Source organism: Podarcis raffonei, chromosome 17, assembly GCF_027172205.1.
Source record: "Podarcis raffonei isolate rPodRaf1 chromosome 17, rPodRaf1.pri, whole genome shotgun sequence".
Taxonomy (NCBI): domain Eukaryota; kingdom Metazoa; phylum Chordata; class Lepidosauria; order Squamata; family Lacertidae; genus Podarcis; species Podarcis raffonei.
The window spans coordinates 20650875-20673694 of record NC_070618.1 but is presented as its reverse complement, the minus strand read 5'-3'; the positions used below and the strand labels follow the sequence as shown (position 1 = coordinate 20673694).

Genomic DNA, 22820 nt, shown 5'->3' with positions numbered 1-22820 from the left:
GTTAAGATGGATGCATATTGCCGACTTAAATCCCTAAAGAAATTACTTGGCATTACATCCACTTGTGCAGCCCGCCAAAGGATATTAATTCTATTTACAGAAACTGTTTTGCGCACTGGTAATAGTATCTATTGTCCACCTGTGAAACAAACCTATTGTGCCAAATGTTATTTTTTAAAACAAACTCCCTTAACACAACTGGAGACCCTTAGCGCATTCAGTAACACCGGTAGCTCATTCTAGTCAGACAAAGGCATGTTCAGTTCACTGCCATAAATAAAAATGTGACCCCATTCCTTTTTAAAAAATTAAATAATTAAGGGTAAAAATGAGAAAGGTCAATTTCCTGAACAAAATTAAAAAGAAGCATCTGTAGTTGAACACACACACAAGAGGTCATTTTAAAAAGTCTAACTGAATTCTTCCTTAACTTCTATATTTGGTCAGCATTTAGCAAACCTAAGGAGCAGGCAAAGAGCTCTTTTATTTCTGATCTGAGATTGTGTGTGTGTGTGTGTGTGTGTGAAACAGAAAAAGAGTAGCGAGTTCTGTGTGCCTGCACATCTGGTATAGCTATGCATGTACAGTGGTGCCTTGGTTGACAAACTTAATCCGTTCCGGAAGTCTTTCTTAGACCAAAGTGTTCTTAAACCAAGGCGTGCTTTCCTATAGCAATGGGGGACTCAATTTACAAATGAAACACACTCAACAGGAAGTGGAACATGTTCTTATTCCAAGGCGAAGTTCACAAACCAAAACACCTACTTCCGGGTTTGCAGCGTTCTTAATCCAAGTTGTTCATAAACTAAGCTGTTCTTAAACCCAGGTACCACTGTACATGCAAGAATGTGCATACGTGGTGAATGTGCGCGCACATATACCGTATTTTTCGCCCTATTGGACGCACCGGCCCATAGGACGCACCTAGTTTTTTGGGGGGGAAATAAAGGAAAATATTTTTATTCCCTCCTCCCCAGCCGCAGATATCTGCCCGAAGCACGGGGCACTCTGCTTCAGGCACCAACCCCTCTCGCTCTCCACGCTTCAGCGAAAGCCTGCATTCGCCCCATAGGATGCACACAGATTTCCCTTTCATTTTTGGAGGAGAAAAAGTGCGTCCTATAGGGCGAAAAATACGGTACATTGACTGTATATGTATATGTGGCATGCGGTCCTCAGTTTGGTGGCTGACTGTCAATGCAGGCCTCAGTCAGCCCTGGGTTAGGGAATAACCAGAAATCCACCCTTCATAGTCATGATCATGACTTTAGGAGGCCAAAAAACCCAAGAAGAAATCGTGAAAAGGAACTTGGCCCCAATGTTGGGGAGCATTTAAAGCAGCGGTTCTCAACCTGTGGGTCCCCCGATGTTGTTGGACTATAACTCCCATTATCCCTGAACTCTGGCTTGCTAGCTAGGGGTGATGGGAGTTGTAGTTCAACAACATATGGGGACCCACAGATTGAGAAAGGCTGATTTAAAGCAAGGTGAAGTTTTATATCTCAATTGCCTTATTGTTCATTTCTCATTGCCACTCTGACATTCATCATCAGAACTTTGCCTAAAGAAAATTCCTTCTAACGAGAAAGAAGTACAGTGGTACCTCAGGTTAAGTACTTAATTCGTTCCGGAGGTCCGTACTTAACCTGAAACTGTTCTTAACCTGAAGCACCACTTTAGCTGATGGGGCCTCCTTCTGCTGCCATGCCCCCGGAGCACGATTTCTGTTCTCATCCTGAAGCAAAGTTCTTAACCTGAAGCACTATTTTTGGGTTAGCGGAGTCTGTAACCTGAAGCGTATGTAACCTGAAGCGCATGTAACCTGAGGTACCACTGTACTGTGTACAAGACTCCCCCATGTATAAGACGCCCCCTATTTTTGGGGACTCAAATTTAAATAAATGGGGGGAGCTGGCCCAAAGTTGTTGAGCTTTCTAGGGGGAGGGGAATGCAGAAAATCACTAACCTAAATGAAAAATGCTGACAATTGCTCACATAGCAGAAGCCAATAATAGCTGGCAATCGCACGCCCAATTGCCACAACGGCAGCCAATCGAAAGCAGCCCTTGACACCGCCACCAAATACCCACCAAATCGCTCGCGGCTGCAACCAATCATCCGTCCCCCCATGCACTTTCCGTGTATAAGACGAGCTCTGGTTTTTAACACGATTTTAGAGTAAAAAAAACCATGTTTTATACATGGAAAAGTACAGTGCTTCTCATCTTCCACTCATCACATACACACAGCCAGCAACGGAATGACAAATGGCTGACAAATTTATTGCTGCTGGATGTACAGACAGGCTCCTGTGTGTAGAAAGATATGATCATCATTCTAGAAATATGGTGGTCAAGTACTTATAGCAACTTGGTTAAAAAATAAATCCTTAGAGTTCAGCTTTAAGGGTTGACCATGAATACGGGCAAGCTGACTCCAGAGTGCCATCGAAGGTATGGACACTAGGCCTAACAAGCTACCTGTTCTGTGGCTGACCCAGAGAGAATGGCAATGCATCTGTGAGATATTCTGAAAACTGAGTGCTTGAAACAAAACAAGAGTAGACATTAACTAGCAGTCTGTCAGAAGTGGGACACTGGTTATATAATTCGGTACTGAAAGGTATTATTGAAAGTGTATTACTTGACTGATACATTGACTGCATTATTGACCAGCCAATCATCTGTCCTAATGCATTTTCGACTTTTTAAAATCTATACTAAAGTTTGTACTTTCAATAATGTGGTAGATCAGAATCTGATGTAGATCTTTCTGGTCACAAATAGGAAGTTAACAGCAATTCCTGGCAGCTCAGCTCCACCAAGGTGACTAGTTATTATAAATTTCACAACGTTATCATGAAAACTGACTGAAGTTGTGATATGACAAGAAGCCTGGGAACATTTTTAAAGTCCAGTCAGGACTATGATCAGCCTTACACATTAACCTTGAAATCAACATCCAAGCGTTAACTGTTGAATTTTGTGTTTGTGCACGCAGCTGTGGTAAGATTTGTGTGTGAATGACAATGCTATAATTTGTGCAAACTAATGCAAAGCAAAAAAGTTTAACTACGTACAACATACACAATACAGAAGGAAATTAGACTGTTGCAACTTAAATTTAATTCTTACACATTCAGATTTTGGAGTCCCTGTTAAGAAACCTAGGTTATTTTGAAATCCTTATTTACTGATAAATAGCCTTTGGACTATAATGTAACTTAAATACAAAACTATATTTAGAAAGTTTTTTTCCTCCAAAAGCATTTTATTTTAAAAATCCAATTTCATTTTTTTAAATAAATCCAATTTAAATTTTTTTAAAAATCTTTTTTTAAAAAGTTGATTTTTATCCACCCTGGCTGCTATGGGTATTTCTATAATTAAGTTTCAGCCTTTAAAATCATAATAAAGGAACTGCAGCCCAGGTCCATCCTCTCTGGATCTCTGGGCCTACGTCAAATGTCATCTTTTTCTGCCCTGCTTGCACCCTGCAACAAAAGGGATGCTAGGACTCAAGTCTGCCCAGAGTCAGGACAGACAACTGTGCCTTTGCCATAAACCAGCATAGCTTCCTGAGAGCTCACCTTTAGAACAAGCTGAGTTTACTCGGTGGCAATAGATGCTCAGATGCATTTCTTATTTATCACCTTAGATATTGCGGCTAATCCCTTGTGAGCCACAGCACAAATTCAGTCCTGCTCCCAACATTTCCACAACTTATGAAAAAGGTTATTGTCTTCTCCGCAGATGTTAGCTACTCCTGGTTGCTGTTATACCCTGGCCCTTTCTAGTAATTACTTTTCTCCATAAATCATTCCGATGCTTTCAGTCTTCAGGCCTCCTTTTCTATACTTTTCTACAAACTTTATCTTTACTTAGTTTAATAGCAATGGCTTCATTTCCCACACTTTAATCCTGTTAACACTCCAATATAATATATTTTCATATTGTCCCATTCTGAATTCCTCAATTAGCAATAAAGAGAGGATCTTCCATTTACAAAGCTCATGGTATAAAATGTCAGCAGAGAAAATCCAGGTTGTATCCCCAACAATATTTAACAACCTGCTCATTTTCCTTCCCATTTCCTTCGTCACACACATGGGAGTCTTATAGGAAGCAAGAATCACTGCAAACAGAGCAATAACACTTATTGATTGTACTGTGTTTCACGCTTTCCTGGCAACTCTTTATTGTCCATCGTTTTGAATCCCTATTGGCGCTTTGCTGTCAGGTCTTTAGTACTATCTTTGTTGTTTAATCTGCACAGAAGCATTTAAGAAGCCTTGTAAACCATGTTCCAGCACTGTGAACAGAACATATAGCTGCCAAATTCATTTATTATGGGATCACTTTTTAGAGTTAAATCACAACGTGCTATTTTTGGAAATAAAAATATCTGTTTTCTAAGCGATGTCTGTGATAAAAACATTTAAAAGGGAAGAGAAAGTAAACTGCTATTGCCCTATTAATTTGTACATGATGGGACTGGACTGCTAAACATAACTGACCCATCTTACGGTTTTGCCTTACAGTGTTTTAGCCAACCAAAGTTCTATAGTTTATGTCTTTACCAGGACTAGAGCCACTTTGAGCAGTTCAAGAAATGTGCAAAGGAAGTGCTCGTCTTCTTTTATACTTCTGCTGTAGCCCACTAAGAACATACATCTCCCAGTGGAAGACAGAGCAGAATCACTCCATCTTTGCACATGTCATCACAGCATTATTCAAAGTAGCAGCAAAATCCACTCTGTGGGTACATCTTTTTCCTAAGGCTGAGCTGAAATGCCTTTTCCCAATACAGTCATACCTCGTTATGTTTGCTTCATGATACATTTTTTCAGGTTGCGTCCCACGGCGACCCGGAAGTACCGGAAAGGGTTACTTCCGGGTTTCGCCACTCACGCATGCACAAAGCGCTAAATCATGCTTCGCGCATGCGCACAAGTGCCAAATCGCGCCGCACACCTGCGCAGATATGGCACTTCAGGTTGAGGGCTTTTCATGTTGCGAATGGGCCTCCAGAACAGATCTCGTTCACAACCAGAGGTACCACTGTATTGCTGTTTTGTTCATAGGCTGCAGCTGGGAGAAAAAAATTGGGAATGTGCAGTGCTGTTTTTATAGAAAAAGCGTTGCCAGTGGAAAGAGGAATGGCATGTAGATTATCTACTCTTAAGGAATATGTTCATAATCTTTTCAGGTTTCCTCTACATTTACAAATATTTAGTAAATATTTGATGAAATGCTAAGGTAAAGACAGTCCCTTCCCCCACATTTTCTTGGATGATTGTACAGATATTGAGAATTGGGAAGATATAAAAGCAGGAAGGTTGGAGATTCTGTTGTCTCTGATATCAGAGCTTTCTATCACTGGGGAGATGTTGCTGTCATTGTCTCATCTTGCCAGGTTATGGAGTGCCACCTACAACTGGTGTTTGCTCTCCCAAACCTACATCAGTGACATGATAAGTTTAGAAACATTATTGATTTTTGATGTCTGATCGTCAAGGTTCACAAAGAGCTTCAGGAGCCCTCAGTTACACTTGTGTCATCTTCTACTTCTTCTTTGTATTTGTCCAAATCTGGGAATATGACTAGAGATTTGATATCATGGGCAGTGCAAGGATAAGGGACCAGATAGGAATTCCCCACACAGCAGGTTTATTCAGTGAAGTCGTCCTGTTACTGTAAGAACATCCATCTGTGCTATAGGACTTCCTCCCACACTCTTTTCTCTGTGCACCCCCTTAAATCCCCTTTAGAGGATTGGGGGAACCCCCAGAACAGATGGATATGTGTGAGTGCAGAGGGCGAGGACAGGGAGAAGAAATCCCATTGCACAGGTGGGAGATCCTCCAGTTAATGGGATGAATTTCTTGGATACAAAGAAGAAAGGCAGGATACAAATGTTACAAATAAATAAATGTAAAATTCTGATAGGTTGACCTAAAACATGCAGTTCAAGGCTGCAACTACAGCAGCTCATGGTTTTAATGCAGAGAATCCAGTAAGTAATAAAAGTACAAATGACTATTGACGTTTAACTCACTTTATAGTTTTGTTTGCAGGAACATCTGGTAGCTTCACTGTTACCATTCCATCAACATTGGTCTTATCAATGAACAGCGGTTGGGTTCGCAGTACATCTGGTGCTGTTTTTGCTGTTACCCTGTGCTGAAGACCTCCAGCGCTATTGCCTCTATTGGTCAGTACAAATGAATATGATGTCTCAGGTTTCAGGTTGGTGATAAGTTTCTGAGTGGCTCGGCCATCTACCTCAACTGCCATTTTCCCATCATCGTACAGGATCTAAAAAAGTGAGGGTTTTCATTTTTGTTAGCAAATTTTTAGTAATTAAGGGGGGAAAGAATAAACCATGTTAGCTGCCCTTTACTGCTTTTGATCCAGCAATACTCAGGAAGATAGTAATGTTCTGTTTATCTTCTCTTGCCTGTAGGTATATGCCACAACTATGTATGATTCTTCAGAATTATCTGAAAACATCAGTTATTTGGGGGGACCTTAAAATAATGATTCCCAGCAGCTTCCTCAATGATTCACACTAGCTTTTCTTTGCATCAAACTTCTGTGATATCCCATTCAGAGTTATATTATGTTCTGCTAGACAACAATTCCTTTAACTGGAGGCACACTTCAAGTTAAACTGGATTTAACACAAATACATGGTAATGGCTTGCTGTAAACTAGCTTAGGTTTCTGCAAGCTCTACTCGTTAGGAACAGCTAAAGCCAGCTCTCTTTTTCTTCAAGACATTCAGAAATGCAATCTCAACCTTTAAGTCTGGGGGCGCAGGCAGGAAGGTGGAATAGTAGTTGTAGCTCTTCAGTTGCCTGATACCACTTACCAGGACACGGGCACCGGTAGAGGTATATTTGGTCTACTCTAGATTATGGCCATCTAATACCCATTTACAATGGGAATATTTTTTCTCAGTATTTAGGGCTGTTGTTTCACCACCCAAAGTCCTGGAATTGCCCCTGGCAGACTACCTGGCAGAAGGCGGAGATGACCAGACTTGCTATACTCCAGTTTTTTGTTTTACTCAAAGGGAGGTCATTTTGTTCCACCAGCCACAAAGGTCTTTAATGCAAAATTTGTTCCCCAACTCCTATATACTTCATATGTCTGGTATAATGGTTTATTTCCTAAGCTTGATGGCTTCCAGGCAAAGTTCCTTCGGTCCCAACTTCAGGTTCCAAACTGTGTTCCTAATTCAATTCTATTCCTGGAAAGGTGAATGTCCACTTTTCACCAAAAGCATGATGGGCTGCCTTGAGATACTGGTTAAAGATTTTGGTATTTGGCGTGGAGGAGGGATTACTTTTACATTTAACCAATGAGGAGTCTATCAGCTCATGGTCAAAAGCTATGGCCCCCCAAATCTCCTGAATTGGACTTTCACCATCCTTTTTACATCATCTGGGTAATGACATTGCCCTTAAATCCTTGAGCCAGAGGTTACGGGATACTGCATACAGAGATCTTTGCTCTCGATCATATGTAACCTGTAGACCGTTTCTGTTCAGAATCCATTATGGGCATGATTTTCAATTACCCTTGTACCTTACGAATCTGTCAGTACCCAATTATCGTTGACTGTTTACCAAAGCCAGATTAAATGTATTTCCATCTGCAGTTCTAAACGGCAGACTGACTGGTATACCTTATCATAGTAGACTCTCCTTATGTTCTCAGGCTGTCGATTGTATGAAGCACATCTTAATACACTGTGAGCTGTATGAACAAGTCAGGGATCAATTAATTAAACCCTTACTGGTAAATTTACCAGGGAATTCTGATACCTTCTATTTCATCATGTCAAAGATAAGTCGAATGATACTACCCAGGCCATAGCAAAATTTCTCTTAAAGGTAATAAGAAATAGATATCAACATGCTCTGGATAAAACATAGTGACTGCCTTGGAATCTTTTCCATGTATCTCTGTTGCATTTTGCGTTTGAAACTGTTTTTTGTGGGTCTTTGGACCGTAATGAAGAATGCTGTTGTTGGTAGGGGTGTATAAGGCTGTCTTAAGATTCATGTAATTATTCTCTCCTCATGAACCTACCAGGACCCTGAGATCATCTTCCGAGGCCCTTTTTTCGACTGCCTCCTCCATGAATGGTCCAGAAAGTGGCAACAAGAGAACGGGCCTTTTCTGCAGTGGCTCCGTTTGTGGAATTCTCTCCCCATGGAGGCTTAGCTGGCACCTTCATTATACACCTTTAGGCACCAAGTTTCCTTCCTCTTTAAATAGGTTTTGGGATGATTGACATCCAATGCCCTTTTGAAAATGTGTTGTGGAAGGGGGGGTGTCTTTGTTTTGATTCTTATCATGTGTTTTTTATATTGTGATTTTGTGTTGTTAACCACCCTGAGGTCTGCTGGTTTGGGGCTGTATACCAATTAATTAATTAATTAATTAATTAATTAATTAAATCCTCCCGCTTTGCCTTCTTCCTTCTTGCTTCCTCCATCGCTTTGAGACTCCTTATGGTAGTGATAAAGCGGGATATCAAATCCAAACACTTCTTCTTCTTCTTCTTCTTCTTGACCCGACCTTTGTTAACCATTTGGAATTTGTCTGCTTAATGAGAACATTCCTTCATCTCAGGTTTTACCCTTCAAGTCTTACAAACTGCAAAACAACTTACTTTGAAAGGCAGAGCAGAGTTGTAGTTCTCTGGTATCTCCCAAGAGAGCAATACCGATGTCTTCATCACTGCTTTGACATGAAAATTTTTTGCAAACACTGCTGGAAAAGGAAAAAGCAATGTATTTAAAGTACATCTTGACCTTGGGATCCCATCCCATTTCCGACACTAAACACACTCAACAATTCTCCTACCTGCTTTTAAAAACCATATCCCATTCTTACAAAGGGCAACTCAAAACGTTCTATTTCTCTTACCTGCAATTATTGCGTAGATGTGAGCCAGACTTGCCTGATATAGGATAACTGAATACTAATGAATCCAAAACATGTAAGGTTTCACATACTTTACCTCTGATGTTAGTTGAAACTATTTATACGATGGTTTGGTCAGTTTTAGTAACAGCTTCAAAAATATCGATATCCAAAGACCGAAATTCCTTTAAAAGAAAAGTCATAAGCAGACAAATCCTACCTTGATCCACAGGTAGTGTCCTGAACTGGACACTGGGACTATATGGACCAGGCCCTTTGCTTGTGTGTGCACGTATTTTTACATCATATGTGGTATCTGGTTTTAAGCCTGAAAGCGTCATAGTAATATCAGCAGGAACAACAGACATCTCCGTTTGGTGATGTGCCACATTGATATCCCTGTACTGCAGAGTGTATTTGGTGATAATACCATTTCTTTCTGATAGGACGGGCGGTTGCCAAGAGAGCTGGACTGAAGTTGAGGTGGCACTTTCCGAGCGCAGGTTTTGAGGGAATCCGCTTGGCAGATCTTCTGGAATCGAAATTTCCTTTACCATCTCCTCCCCAAAGCCCACTTTATTTCTAGCTGAAAGCCTGAAGACATACGAAGTCCCCTTGTGAATATCTGTAGCGGTGTAGTGGTCGTCCTTGTCGGTGAAATCCCGCGTCGTAAAGGCATCTATGTCTTTGCGGCCAAACCTCAGGCGGTAGCCCTGCAGAGGACCGTATGTGTCGACAGGTGGGTGCCACTGAATTAGAGCTGTACTCATTTGTGTGTGGCTAATTACAAGCCGAGGTTTTCCTGGAACTGCAACACAAGATGATGTTAGCAAGTAAAGCGGGCGAATGAATCATTTCTAACAAACTTTATTCATGTATCTTGAAAAAGTTATGTATGTGATGGACACACTGTTTCCTCCTGTTCATAAAGTGCCGTATTTTTTGCTCTATAAGACGCACCAGACCATAAGACACACCTAGTTTTTGGAGGAGGAAAACAAGAAAAAAAATATTCTGAATCCCAGAAGCCAAAACAGCAAGAGGGATCGCTGCACAGTGAAACCAGAAAACTTGCATGTTGAGAAGGGGTGTACCTCAATGGCACATGCCTTGCATACAATAGATCCAATGTTAAAGTCTAGTATCTCTAGGGAGAGCTGGAAAAAGATTTGTGCCTGAAACCTTTAAGAGATGCTGCCTTGGTGTAAGGTCAGAGTCATTATATGTTCATTTGCTACATTACTATGATCTAGTCCGATGGCAAACTTGCCCATTTCAGATCTCTGGCTATATATATATATATATATATATATATATATATATATATATAAACAGGTTTGGTATCCGAGTTTGGAGGAGGATCTTAAACCAGTTTCTTGGTTCAAAACTAATGGAAAACAGTGGTTTAAGAAATCAGACTGTACTCGCAAAAGGTGGGTGCCTGAGGGAGAGGGACTGGGAGGGAAATGTGCAGGCACATAGCTCATTTTTGCTCTTGTAAAATGTAGTTTATCAGACATTTGAATGAGGTCATTATAAGCATATATGCAAGTTTCCCACTTCATTGGCAAGAGACAGTGTTCAGCAGAACCAAGTGGTTAAGTTCACCCAGGCCTATATCACTTCAGGCTGCAGGTTGGGAACAAGGTATACAAATAACCCATCTTACAAACAAACAAACCCAAACCTCAGCTACTTAGCTTGCACATACAAAACCAATATATCTGTAGGAACATTTTATTCTAGATTTCAAACATAGGTGGAGTAGCAGTCAGACAGGCAACTCTTCCTCTGAACAGCACAATGAAACATTGTGGAAAAAAGCATTATGACTTAATTTTACAAAGCTAGCCTGGAATTCATACTTAGCCTGTTTTGCACGTAATGTTAAATAACGGTTTGAATAAACTATAGTTTATGAACCATGGTTTAGTATTATGTGCAAACCTAGTCCACTGCCTCAAAAAAGGTAAAGGTAAAGGACCCCTGACAGTTAAGTCCAGTTGCAAACAACTCTGGGGTCGCAGCACTCGTCTTGCTTTACAGGCCGAGGCAGCCAGTGTTTGTCCGCAGCCAGTTTTTCCAGGTCATATGGCCAGCATGACTAAGCCGCTTCTGGCAAAACCAGAGCAGTGCATGGAAACACAGTTTACCTTCCCACCAGAGTGGTACCTATTTTTTTGGGGGGGGTGCTTTCAAACTGCTAGGTTGGCAGGAGCTGGGATCGAGCAATGGGAGCTCACCCCTTCACAGGGATTCGAACCACCGACCTCCTGATTGGCAAGCCCGAGAAGCTCAGTGGTTTATTAACTAGGGGTAGTGCTGCTTTTGTAGAAAAAGAGGTGCTGGAACTTAGCATGAACATCTCCCTTGTGGCTCCCACCTGGGAGGCGCCAGAACTGAGTTCCAGCAAGTTCTGACTGGAAAAAAAAGCCCTGGTTATGGGGTTGCAAGAGAAAATAAACCATGGTTTGCTGTTTACTTACTGTCTTAAAACCATGGTTTAATGTGATGTGTGAACCTGAGCAGTGTCAAGCTTCTGTTTGTGCTAAGTGATACACTATTGAACTTTCAAACTTTGGCTAGCAAAAGGCTGAGAGCAGAGGTGTGAGCGTTTGTGCTGAGCAAAGCATATAAAATGAACTCAGCTCTACCTTAGGAAAAAAGAACCAAGTTATAAACTCTTTAGAGAGGTCATACAGTCCATGCAAAATCCATGACCTTCACTAATACATGCAGTATATCTAAACCCTCCTAATGGCATAGGAGGCAATGTATGGCCCTGAATCCGTCCCACTGTCCCCCTCCCATTTCTATCTAAATGCAACTCTTTATTACACACCAAAAAAGAGTGTTTTCTTTTTTAAAAAATGGGGCATACCCAAGTACTAGCTATTATTACCAACAATACACAAATACAGATGTCGTATAGCTATTTCCCACCTCTTCCTCACTGCTAACACCTTATTCTTGTGCAAATAGAATCCTGTGCATTGTACTGTACAGGTTTTCTCTTTTCTTCCCAGTGTACAAAGTATATCTCTTTGCTTAATTTTGACTATTCCCTACTGCTGCGTAAGAGGCAGCTACAGAGCTGAGAAAAGACTATAGATATATCTATTTCAGGCCCTATTTTTCATTGCATTATAACTATCACTGAAGCCAGTGGAGCACAAGGAAAAGCAGGTGAGTCCACAGAAACAGAATAATAATAACTGCTTCAGATTTCTAAGAAGAGGGGCTGCGGGGAGCTGCCGCTAAATTATTTATACCGTAAATTGCTTTTACTATTGTGGCAGCTATCTGGGTTTAGACAATTTAAAAAAACACACACATTGATCTGTTTTGCCTAAATATATATATATATAGCCACATGATGTGAGACTTACTATTATTTCTTTGTGGCAGAAATAATAAATTGAAGATGACTCACATGCATTGTAAAATTCATTTGGTAAAATAAAAAGCAGATTAGAACATTTTGTTGTATATCAGGCTTATTATAGTGGCTAGAATCCAGCAATAGGTCAACAACTGATTGAGAAATTCTCCTGAATTTTTTTTTTTTTTTTAGCTTTGTTCATCCAAAAGCTACACTCTCAATCCTCATTGGGGTCTTGTCGCCAGTTTTATCTATTTGGTAAAATTGTTTTAGTATTTCAAATGTTTTATACACTTAGGCCAGAGGTAGACAACCTAAGGCCCAGGGGTCGAATGCGGCCCAATCGCCTTCTCAATCTGGCCCACGGATGGTCCGGGAATCAGCGTGTTTTTACATGAGTAGAACGTGTCCTTTTATTTAAAATGCACCTCTGGATTATTTGTGGGGCATAGGAATTCGTTCATTCCCCCCCCCAAAACATAGTCCGGCCCACCACATGGTCTAAGGGACGGTGGACTGGCCCACAGCTGAAAAAGGTTGCTGACCCCTGACTTAGGCCTACCAGGGGCATATCCTGCGGGGGGGGGCATGGTCCCATGTCCATGAGCCAGGTGCCCACATGCAGGCAACTGCAGTGTGGTTGTAGAGGGATTCAGGAGAGATGGCAACTGCTTCCCTCACAATATACTGCCCGGTGAAGCCACCATCACACTCTAGCCCTCATACCAGCCCTGGGTGATGTATCAATACATAGCCCAGGCCTATTCTCCATCTGCCAAGGGCTACGTCGGCTGGCTGGGCTCCACCCCACAGGTGACTCAGTTTGCCCCCCATTTTTCTCCAGTGGGGTTGCTCCGGTGTTACCATCATTGAGGGCTGGGCTGGCAGCCTTCATGCTTGGTGCACACACCTGCCCTGAGCACCGGAAACTGCTGCTACGCCACTGAAGCATGCCATAGCCACCTACACGAACGTTTTGTGTTTCAATTCGGAAAGCATCAAAGCACAAACTGCTGGTTGCAAGGAAATGGAAGGAATCTCCATCTATTTACCTGCACCAGTCGTGGACACCAGTCTGGGTTTGCTTCGTGCTCCATCTCCTTTGGTCGTATAGGCCGTCACAGTGAGAGAATAGGTTGTCTCGGGCTGCAATCCCGCTATTATCATTTCCTAAAATGAAGCAAAACAAAGACAAAAACCAGAATGCATATTAAAACATAAGCACTACTAAATCAAGATCGTTTTGCCTTGCAATTAGTTGCAACATATAACATTCAGCGCCCATGGCTTTCGTGCGACCTGCAGTGATGGCAAGCTTTTGGTCGGACCAGAATAGTGGGTGAGGCCTTGCAATGCACTGTATTTCACTTATGTCAGCAATAAGCGTGAAGGCGTTTCTGAGCAGCATGCCCCAAGTCGTTTTGTCAAGCAAAAGGCCAAAGGCTGAGTGCTGTTAACTGTACTAACGGAGGAGGGGGAAATCCTTTTGAAATTCACTCTGTGTAGAGTCTTATTCCTGGTGTAGTACAAATAAAGTGGGGAATGAGAATTAGGTTTGATTTACGAATTTACTAGCCGTTATTTAAAAAGTTATGCTATCACTGCCTGTACACCTGAGAACCCTACTTACATTCCAACTTCTAAAGCTGTTTTATGCAGTGCTATTTTTCTAGAAAAAAAGGTGCCAGAACTCACCACAAACACCTCCCTTGTTCTCTTATAATGAGCACTCACACTTTACATTGTGGGTGCCCTTTGTGGGATTGCGCGTGGTGCTACAGTTCCCAGGAAGCTTACTGGCAAACAGGGGCTGGCTTGCCTCTCAGTGTTAATTTTTGGAGGTTCACACCCAGCCTCAGTGATCAAGTTTCTTGCTGGGAGGTGGCGCCAGCCCCATTTACAAATAGGGGGTGGAGCCGACAATAGCCAGGCAGTCGGCTCTGGAGATTCACCCTCCCTACTCTCCCTTTGTTTAATGTTTCTTGTTTGCAGGTTAACTTTTTCTTCCTGTTTAGCAGGCACTGCTACCGACTTTGACTGGTTGCTGTTGAAGGACTGGGAAGAAATTTTCCTGCACTGGCAGGTTTTGTCTTTCCTGTAGCAATTCGTCACAGCTTTGGCGGTTATGGCCTTGGGTGGAATTCTTTAGTCTTTTCTTCCCTATATTGGGGTGTGTGAAGTGGTGACTCACCCCCCTGTGGCGGCGATTCCAGGGTCCCCTCTTAAATGGGTTACATATATATGGGTGTCACTGGCCATACACTGAAAGGTCGTCAGTGAACTACCCTGCGTGTGGGGATATGGGCTGAGCTGCCTGCTACACTGATGTCTCGCAGAGCACCCCCATATCTCATTTACCCTAATAAGTCCCAGTTCCCCCCAGGAGGGGGGCTGGGAGGGATACACGCCCAACGCCTAAGCCAAGGTCTTCCTACATTTGGAAGTTTAATAAAGTTGTGGCCTAATTTTAATTCCATATAACGTTGTCAGAGTCTTTACTCCTTCCTTATGATCCCTGGGGGCTGGGGCTGTCGCCGCCTGGTCACACAACGGCAATGGTGCCCACCTGAGAGATGCCAGAACTGAGTTCCAGTGAGTTCGGACTGAAAAAAAGCCCTGATTTTATGTAATATATGAAGGCTGCTTTCATATGCACTGTTCCCAGAAGTAAGCCCAGCTACTTCCGAGTAAAGCATGCATAGGACTGGACTGCACTGTTGTAACGCTCCACACTATTATGAACATTCATTTGATGTCAGCCCAACTAAACGTAACGGGGATATTTTTAAAGTTAATATGCACAGGATTGTACATTAGAAAGCCTTTTCTTTTAGTGATTAAAAATAAAATATACATACACTTTTATAAAAGTAGTGTTTGTAAAGTGGCATTTAATATAAGAGTAATTTGTTCTCTATAATCTGAAAGAGCCATTAAACATAATTTGAAAATTTGGTTGCAATGGAACAAGAGAAGATGGAAAAGGCATTTAGTATTGAATACAATGTGTTGCTTTTTTTAATAAACAAAAGGGGGATGAAGATTAAAGCATGTTTGAAACTGGCTCTGAGGGCAGGTTGAGAAAGTTATAAATCAGTAACAATCAAATTGCTAATTACTGAGGAAAGGCTCATAAAGTGAACAGAAGTGGGAACTAATGATGTTTAATTTACAGACTAGGTATCAAGAGTATGATCCAGCCAAAATTAAGCCTTTTAAGTCCCACTGATTTACATATATGTGCTTAACACACTCCCACTGAAATCAGTGGGACATAATTTGTAATGTAAGAAAGCATGTTCTTAGTTCTTTCTTACTTCCAATTAGTAAACCCTATATGCACTTTTTTCAACACTAATAAAAATGGCAAAGTTGGGTTGCAAATGGGGTTTCATGTATGGATGGCAGTGTTTGCAAACAGATTTGTTATTAAACAGAATGGTTATAAAATGAATAGCTTAATCAACTCAGAGTGCCCATGTGTGGAGACTTCCCATACATTAGTATGGTTTATTCGTGATTCCACCTATCATGGACAGCACAGTTGGCTGTTACCATCAACAGAAGCCTCTTCTCTTCCCCTTAAATCCAGTTGTGTTGCTTATGTGCAAAGAGCTGAAAATAGGGATTTTTGGGTCATGTGACAATCACCTATATATCGACACTGTGATCACCCTAGAAGTAGATTGAGTCCTTTCTGTAAAAAGTATGACCTTGCCTCAGAAATACCATACTTTTCCATCTGTAAGACGCCCCCATATATAAGACTATTTTGGGGGACTCAAATTTAAGAAAATGGGGGAGATGGCACAGAGGTTTTTTTTGCAGAGGATTGCCCAGAGTTCCAGAGACTTTTTCAGAGGGGAATGCCAAAAATCGCTCATCCGCCCACATCGCAAAATCTGCCTCCCATCTGTCCCATCGCCAGCAGAAGCTGCCAATCATCCGCCCAACTGCCGAAGCATCAGCCAATCACCACCACCCATTGACGCAGCAACCAATAACACACACAATAGCCGCTGACAGCCTCAGCAGCAACCAATCAAACGTCCACCCTATGCACTACCCATGTATAAGATGACCCAAACTTTTTAGCATGATTTTTAAAGAAAAAAACAGTCTTATACACAGAAAAGTACGGTAGGTTGCTTGAGGTTTATAAAATGCTCATGTATGTGTAGAATCCATGAGTGCAATCACCCAGTAAGATAACAATAACAAAATAGTCGTATTAATGGATAATAAAAATGGGTTCAGTAATATGCATCTGAAAAATGCAATCCAAGGTCTTCAGACTTGGGCATTTGGTCATTCTATGAATAACCTTATCAAGCATATGGATTTAATCCTATGGGACCAGACATCTCTTCCCGGTTAAATGCTTTTTTAAAATGTTCATTTTCAAAGATTGAACGTGGCAGACTGAATCTGAACAAATACTGAATTATCCACAAGAAAACAATGTGTGTGGATATTCAACATCAGTTCACTGACTGACGACATTTCATCAAATGGAGAGAGGAAACTAGAATATAGATCCACCCTCAGTTTCTGGGGCTTCAGTTACAAGTGGAAGAGACAGTATTGGCGGGGGAAAGAGTACAGATTAAAGAGTATCTTTTTAAATGGAGATGATGGAATCTTAGTTAATAATGATGGAAGTGATATCTGCAACAAAGCTGCTTAAACATCACTGGCACACAGCCAGTACCAATGTATATTTTCACAAATATACATTTAATATGATGTGTCAGTAATGGAAATGGGCACCATGTTAGCAGCTAAAAATAAAAGTAATTTGTTTTATAACAAACCCTGAGTGCATTGGGACCTGAAGGTGCAGAGTTATCAAGGGGATGGGAATGAGTACATGTTTTGTGTTATTTTAAGAATAGTTTCCTGGAGTGCATTGCGAGATAAAAGTTAGTGTCAGTGACTGAACAGACGAGTATGCAAATTCAACACACTTAGAAAAAAATCAGCACTACGCCAAACCAAAAGGAAAGAAAAAAGAAGGCAGAAAAATCCAAATGCCATAGATGATGAAATAAGGTGTTAATCCATGCACATGTGCAAACAACCAAATGTAGGAAAAAATAAAGATTAAAGCGGAGAAAAAGCCACCACACTTTTTTGATTGGCCAGTCAGTTTTTACTCACATGTTCAGTAGTATCATCATATTCCCACTAATTGAGAGTAAAGGATGTTGGGAAGAAAAACAGAAGAGATAAGGAGATATTTGTAGCCTGGGCTGAGGCAACTTTATTCTTAGGACAGAAAAAAAACACCGTAAAAAGTAGCTTGCAAAAAATCAGCCTGAATTTAGCTCCTTAAAAAAAGCAGCGTGACTTGTTGCCAAAATTGTAAATAAGTAACAGACTCTCTTCCTTCTAGGAAAGTAGAGATCCCAGTCTGGAGTGCTTTTATTATTTCATAGTAATGTTTCATGACTGCATTAATTTGAGCTGCTGAGATGTAATGAAAGGCTACATTTTGTTTAATCACATGCTACTAAGCCATATTCATTTTCATTTCTATTTTACCTTGTCAAAATTAATTCAGTGCACCTGTTTAGATTAATAGAGGCAATTTATATGTACTTGAGACTTCATGTCAGTAATGAAACCCTATGACCAACAGCACATTTTCTCTGCTCCTTCTATCATCTAAAATTGGAATCTGACTATAGTCCCCCCCCCCCCCGGGAAAAAAAATATGTTCAAGAAAGACACAACACAACCATATTGTTCTTCCCCTTTCTTTCTTTTTTACATCATTGCCCAGATTCACAATGAAGCAAAGGCAGAAATAGTTTGTTCTAATGGTGCTAAAAACATTAGTGAGAATAAGGAAAGGGGCTAGCACGTTCAGAAACCATTTAAGGAACACATCAGCAAAATAGAAGTGATTTATATCTCCACAGGGGAAAAAAGTTACAGTTCCTCTTTGAATGTACTGTAGTTATCACAAATTGTTTCCATCTAAACTGTTTAGAGCATAATATCTGATGATTATGATTGTCTGTTGCCATGTTTTCATCCAGAATCAATCTTAAATGGAATACTTTTGTGGGATACATATTTTATGATACCAGCCCAATGAACTCAAGAATTTCAAGCTCATAAAGCACATAGAGATAATTAAAATCCTATATTTTTGAAGCTTCCTTAATGTGAACAAATCTATTCACTCAGAACATAAATTCTCTATTATCTGTTATAATTTGTGAGAGAAAAAATAAGCAGTTTTACACTTTCACTACATCACACCAGGAATATCTGTAATAATATTAAATCTAGACATCACTTGTTACTAGGTCAATTTCATTTAAACCACACTCCTCTATATTTAATGTATGTAATTGCGTTCAAAACCTATAAAACCAAACTCTAGCTGATACTGCACTTGACCCAACCAAAATGATTTATTTCAATGGAAGGGATTTAAACAAATGCTTAGCTTAAATGATTTGAAATTAATGGGACTTAAAATGCTTAACTTCAGTTGGGTCTTGCTCACGGAGTTAGTGACAAATTAATGCAGCAACAGGACCCAGATTTTTTAAAAATAAAAATCCTACTGATGCAATTCCTGGAAACAGGTTAGAAAATTCCTGCCAGTCACAGAAAAAATACATGAAATGTTAACTAATAGTCATAACATTGAGAAACATCTTATTTCCCCTTATATTAGTAAAGGTAAAGGGACCCCTGACCATTAGGTCCAGTCATGACCGACTCTGGGGTTGCGCGCTCATCTCACTCTATAGGCTGAGGGAGCCGGCGTTTGTCCGCAGACAGCTTCCAGGTCATGTGGCCAGCATGACTAAGCCGCTTCTGGCGAACCAGAGCAGCACACGGAAATGCTGTTTACCTTCCCGCCGGAGTGGTACCTATTTATCTACTTGCACTTTGATGTGCTTTCGAACTGCTAGGTTGGCAGGAGCAGGGACCAAGCAACAGGAGCTCACCCCGTCGCGGGGATTTGAACCGCTGACCTTCTGATCAGCAAGTCCTAGGCTCTGTGGTTTAACCCACAGTGCCACCCGCGTCCCTTATATTTCATGAATGTAAAGTTAGAGGAAAGTAGACACAATTGATCTTGCTTATCAAATACACAACAGATATAGTTCCCAGTCTAGAAATCCTTTATGTGAGACTATCCTAGCCAATGGGGAACTGGCACTGTCTCTTCTGATAGCACCAACGACCTAACAGGGAAAGACAAAGGCAGCACTGAAAGTTCAAATTCTGCATTTCAGTTGCACATCTTTAGAAATGGTGGCTTCACCCCACTGCAGTGCGACTACTTCATACAGATTGCTGCAGATCCAGAACGGTGATTTATTTATAGGAATAAAATCAAGTTTCAGACGTAGGTAAAAGTAAAGGCAAAGGACCCCTGGACGGTTAAGTACAGTCAAAGGCGACTCTGGGGTTGCGGCGCTCATCTCGCTTTCGGGCCGAGGGAGCTGGCGTTTGTCCACAGACAGCTTTCCGGGTCATGTGGCTGGCATGACTAAAGAGCTTCTGGCGTAACAGGACACCTTGACGGAAACCAGAGCGCACGGAAATGGCGTTTACCTTCCTGTCACATTTATCTATTTATCTACCTGCACTGGCATGCTTTTGAACTGCTAGGTTGGCAGGAGCTGGGACAGAGCAATGGGAGCTCACCCCGTTACGGGGATTTGAACCGCTGACCTTCTGTTCAGGAAGCCCAAGAGGCCCAGTGGTTTAGACCACAGTGCCATCCACATGGTCTGACTAGCGCAGTTGCTTAGAGCATGGTGCTGATAATGCCAAGGCTGAAGGTTCGATTCCTGCATATTGGAGTAAATGGTCCTCAGGGCATAGATGTCAACGTTTCCATTTTTTTAAGGGAAATTCCCTTATTCCAAATAGGATTCCTCGCAAGAAAAGGGAAAAGTTGACAGCTATGCCTCAGGGTCCCTTCCAACTTTATGATTCTATGAATTTTATGAATGACTGTTTGGCTTCTGAAATATTCAGGGCATGCTGTGGCAATAACCTATTGGAACAGGAAGGAGGCATTCCATTTTGCAGTTCAATATAGAAGACATAATTACACTACTAAATACAGTGGTACCTCGGGTTACATACGCTTCAGGTTACATACGCTTCAGGTTACAGACTCCGCTAACCCAGAAATAGTGCTTCAGGTTAAGAACTTTGCTGCAGGATGAGAACAGAAATTGTGCTCTGGCAGTGCGGAGGCAGCGGGCGGCCCGATTAGCTAAAGTGGTGCTTCAGGTTAAGAACAGTTTTAGGTTAAGAATAGACCTCCAGAACGAATTAAGTACGTAACCAGAGGTACCACTGTACAACATTATTATTTTTTGTTACGTGAATTAACAGAGTATGTTTAATTACCTGTGCATCAGCCAACATGATATCCTTCAGCATGGGTTGCCCCCTGGGCTCTCCATTTTCCATTTTCACATAATGCACCTGGTACCCTCGGATTTGACCATGCTGCTTATTGGGCACTGGTGAACGCCACAACACTTTAACAGCTGTAGAGTTGACAGCCTCTACCTCGACTTTGCGAGGAGGACCACTAGGAACTGGAACACATCAGTGGATAAAAGAAGAATTACAGGTACTTGTCCAAAACAACCAGTGTCTTTTTCTTTCTTTTTCTTTTCGTTTTTTTTTAAAGCGCAGACCCACTAATCCTTCCTCGAAGAATACAAATGAAAACACCCAACAAATCTGCTCTACATTTCAGTGAAAAGATCAAAAACCATGACTGATGCAAAAATGGAAGAAAAAAGAGTATTAGAGAAATAGAAAAAACATGTAAAAACGCACAAAAGCCAAGGAAGATGCTTTGAGACTCAAAGCATTGAAGTACAAAGAAGTAATTTAGTAATCAAAATAATAAAAACCAAGAAGACTTTTAAAATGTTGCTTGTTTTCTGATTTTGTTTATTTATTTTTTTAAGTAGGGGGAAAAAGATAACAGGAAGGGGTGCAGTCTTCAGTGTTCAGATACGAAAGAGAGTCAGCATCCAAAATATTTTTTTTTAAAAAGGGAGCAGCATCAGTTTTCCAAAAGAGAAACGCTTTAAGGGTACTCTTAAAGAAAGAGTTAAAATCAGAAGAGCAAAAAAGTAAGAAAGAAAAGGAGGGGGGAATCTTCAAATAGAAGAAAAATATACACGCTTATGAGGGGCAAAACTTTAAAGTGTGATTCTTCTGCGCATATATTTCAAAGCAAAAACAAAACAAATGCAAATGCAAGCATTTGTGTTTAAAATATTTTGTAAAACTCATCAGGGGTCAAAAAAGATGAGCAGAGGGGGGAAACGGAATAATCTTAGACCACACAAAGACAGCAGATTGAGATAGAGAGTCAAACTGACGTGTTGGATGAAACATACCATCTTCATCTGTTCGGATCAACACAGATTCACTCTCTGGGCCAGGTCCAACATCAGTGTGGGCTGTCACAGAAATCCGATATTCAGTCCATTTTTCCAACTGTTCCAAAAGGTACTGTGACGTGTCCGGAGCAATTCCCAAAATTTCGTGGGGCTTGTCATCTTCTCCATCAATTCCAGTGTACTTGATGGAGTAGGAAGTGATAATTCCATTCTGTTTTTCCACTGGCGGAGGCTGCCAACTTACCAAAATACTAGTGGAGCTGGGGCTCTTGCAACTAATGTCTTGAGGAGGAGCTGATGGCTCTAATTTCAGTAGTGGGTTAAAGGAGGATTTGAGTGTGAAAGAACAGAAGTGGTTGAAGGAAAAGGAAAAGAAAATGAACAAAAGGAAAAGAAAAAAGAAAATAAATAACGAAGGGAAAAACCAAGGGCAAATAAAAATCGCAAACTTAAAAACAGAAACTTTAGATAATCTTATGAGCCTTGGCTTATTAAAAGTGAACCAACTGAAAATGAATGAACTAAAAGGTGGAAAGGGATGTAGGGGGAAATACATGAAAATGAGCCTCAATATATTGTTACCTACCTGTGATTAAAAATTCTTCTTGAAATAAAAACATCAAACATGATACTTCTATGTGTCTACTACCTAAGCTTTTATGCTGTATGCTTGCTGGTTGATCTGTTATTTTTAAGTTGTTTTTTAAAATATATATTTTGGCATGTCTGACAAAATAGCCAGTCTATTATACACTATGTTTTATATTAGATAGAGAGATAGATAGATATATCATATATCATATATAGATATCATATATCATATATATCATATATAGATGATCTATCTATCTATAACCAGTCTTTTATACACTATGTTTTATAGATTGATATCCATATCTAATATATATATAATTATATATGAAGTGCCATGAAGAAAAGAATCAGAACTATTTTGAAACTCAAACACATCTAATAGACATAAAATAAAAACCATCACGCACCACCAGGTTTCTCTCCCCTCCCCCAACTCCACTTTTCTTTATCTTTTCTTTTTTACGACTGCAGTGGCCTGGAACATGTGTACTACAA

The 22820-nt window shown here is 40.8% G+C and overlaps 1 protein-coding gene across 42 annotated transcripts in view; it reads right to left on the bottom strand.

Moving 5' to 3' along the window:
- The window catches only part of PTPRD (protein tyrosine phosphatase receptor type D), a 1152007-nt gene that overhangs the window by 131928 nt on the left and 997259 nt on the right, over nt 1-22820 (bottom strand). For 13 of the 42 annotated variants that reach the window (XM_053371570.1, XM_053371569.1, XM_053371568.1 and 10 more), the window contains 7 exons: nt 21729-22034; nt 20716-20909; nt 17482-17508; nt 13374-13491; nt 9160-9747; nt 8686-8786; nt 6058-6317 (listed from right to left, as the gene is read on the bottom strand). In XM_053371570.1, the coding sequence (XP_053227545.1) occupies nt 6058-6317; nt 8686-8786; nt 9160-9747; nt 13374-13491; nt 17482-17508; nt 20716-20909; nt 21729-22034 (1594 nt within the window). The remainder of the gene's footprint in view (nt 1-6057; nt 6318-8685; nt 8787-9159; nt 9748-13373; nt 13492-17481; nt 17509-20715; nt 20910-21728; nt 22035-22820) is intronic. The other 29 variants (XM_053371572.1, XM_053371584.1, XM_053371587.1 and 26 more) reach the window with 10 other exon arrangements.